The sequence below is a fragment of the Erinaceus europaeus genome, chromosome 9, assembly GCF_950295315.1.
Source record: "Erinaceus europaeus chromosome 9, mEriEur2.1, whole genome shotgun sequence".
In the NCBI taxonomy this organism is placed as follows: domain Eukaryota; kingdom Metazoa; phylum Chordata; class Mammalia; order Eulipotyphla; family Erinaceidae; genus Erinaceus; species Erinaceus europaeus.
In genome coordinates this window covers 124,624,131-124,625,932 of record NC_080170.1, presented here as the reverse complement: position 1 = coordinate 124,625,932, position 1,802 = coordinate 124,624,131, and the positions used below count along the sequence as shown (strand labels likewise).

At 68.0% G+C, this 1,802-nt stretch overlaps 1 protein-coding gene across 1 annotated transcript in view; it reads right to left on the bottom strand.

The window, feature by feature from the left end:
• Nucleotides 1-1,527, bottom strand: part of GET1 (guided entry of tail-anchored proteins factor 1) — a 14,966-nt gene extending 13,439 nt beyond the window's left edge. Inside the window, exon 1 of the mRNA XM_060198730.1 lies at nucleotides 1,335-1,527. Coding sequence (XP_060054713.1) covers nucleotides 1,335-1,436 — 102 coding nt within the window. The 5' untranslated portion in view covers nucleotides 1,437-1,527. The remainder of the gene's footprint in view (nucleotides 1-1,334) is intronic.
• Nucleotides 1,528-1,802: the final 275 nt, after the last annotated feature.

The following is a 1,802-nucleotide window of genomic DNA, read 5'->3' as shown; positions in this document are numbered from 1 at the left end:
CCTCCCCGGGCCGGGCCTGGCCGGGGAGAGGGCACACTGGTGATGCTAGGAGACTCTGATGCTGAGGCTCCAAGGTCCCAGGTTCAATCCCGGCACCACCAGAAGCCAGAGCTGAGCAGGGCTGGTTGTGGATGGGGGAGGGGAGGGGAGGATTTGAAGCTTTGCAGAAACTGACCCAGACCGGGATCCCAGGAGTCCAAGCCTCGGCCCCCACGGCACCCACTCCCCTCCTTTCCCCTCCCCTCCTCTCCCCCTCCTCTCCCTCCCTCCTCTCCGTCCCTCCCCTCCCCTCCCCCCCTCTCCTCTCCCTTCCTCCTTTCCCCTCCCCTCCCCTCCTTTCCTCCTCTCCTTAACCTCCCCTCCTCTCCCTTCCTCCTATCCCTTCCTCCTCTCCCCCTCCTCTCCCCTCCTCCTCTCCCTTCCTCCCCCTTCCTCCTCTCCCCCTCCTCTCCCTTCCTCCTCTCCCTCCCTCCTCTCCCTCCCTCCTCTCCGTCCCTCCCCTCCCCCCTCTCTCCTCTCCCTTCCTCCTCTCCCCTCCCCTCCTTTCCTCCTCTCCTTAACCTCCCTTCCTCTCCCCTCCTCTCCGTCCCTCCCCTCCCCTCCCCCTCTCTCCTCTCCCTCCCTCCTTCCTCTCCTCCTCCTCTCCCCTCCTTTCCTCTCCCCCTCCCCTCCTCTCCCCTCCCCTCCCCTGCTCTCCCCTCTTCTCCCCTCCTCTCCCCTCCCCTCCCCTGCTCTCCCCTCCCCTGCTCTCCCCTCTTCTCCCCTCCTCTCCCCTCCCCTCCCCTGCTCTCCTCTCCCCTCCCCTCCCCTGCTCTCCCCTCCCCTCCTCACCTCTCCCCTCCTCACCTCTCCCCTCCCCTCCCCTCCCCTCCCCTCCTCACCTCTCCCCTCCCCTCCCCTCCCCTCCCCTCCCCTCCTCTCCCCTCCCCTGCTCTCCCCTCCCCTCCTCACCTCTCCCCTCCCCTCCCCAGCCCCTCCCCTCCCCTGCCCCTCCTCTCCCCTCCCCTGCCCCTCCTCTCCCCTCCCCTGCTCTCCCCTCCTCTCCCCACCCCCTCCCCTGCTCTCCCATCCCCTGCTCCCCTCCCCTCCCCTGCCCTCCCCTCCTCTGCTCTACCCTCCTCTCCCCTCCCCTCCCCTGCCCCTCCTCTCCCCTCCCCTGCTCTCCCCTCCTTTCCCCTGCTCTCCCCTCCTCTCCCCACCCCCTCCCCTGCTCTCCCCTCCCCTGCCCTCCCCTCCTCTGCTCTCCCCTCCTCTCCCCTCCTCTCCCCTCCCCTCCTCTCCCCTCGCCGCCCCAGCAGCCCCGGTTCCCGCCCCCAGGCGCGGCCAGCACTCACGAAGGAGGAGACGGACGGGAGGAGGATGCGGAGCACGTTGCAGGCGAACACGAAGCTCAGCACCAGCAGCCACGCCCCGCGGTCAGCCTCCGCCGAGCTCATCCCGCCGCGCCCGGCCGCACCGGCCCGCTATCGCGGCTCCGCGGGGACCAGGGAGGCCGCCATGTCCGCGCCTGCGCAGTCAGCCCCTGCGCTCCGCGGCGCCTGCGCACTGCCCCGCCCCGCCGGCCCCGCCGGCTCCCTCCGGCGCGCAGCTTCGCCTTCCCGGCCTCGCGGGCTTCCGTAGCGCGCTGTCCTGCACACAGCTGGCCGGGTTCTTGCTCGCACGCGTGCCGTCTGTCCTGTCCCGGCCACTGGCAAGTGACGCCTTCCATTTTTCTTCTTTATATATATATTTTTTTTTTTTAATTTTATTTTTTATTTAATTTTATTTATTTATTCCCTTTTGTTGCCCTTGTTGCTTTATAT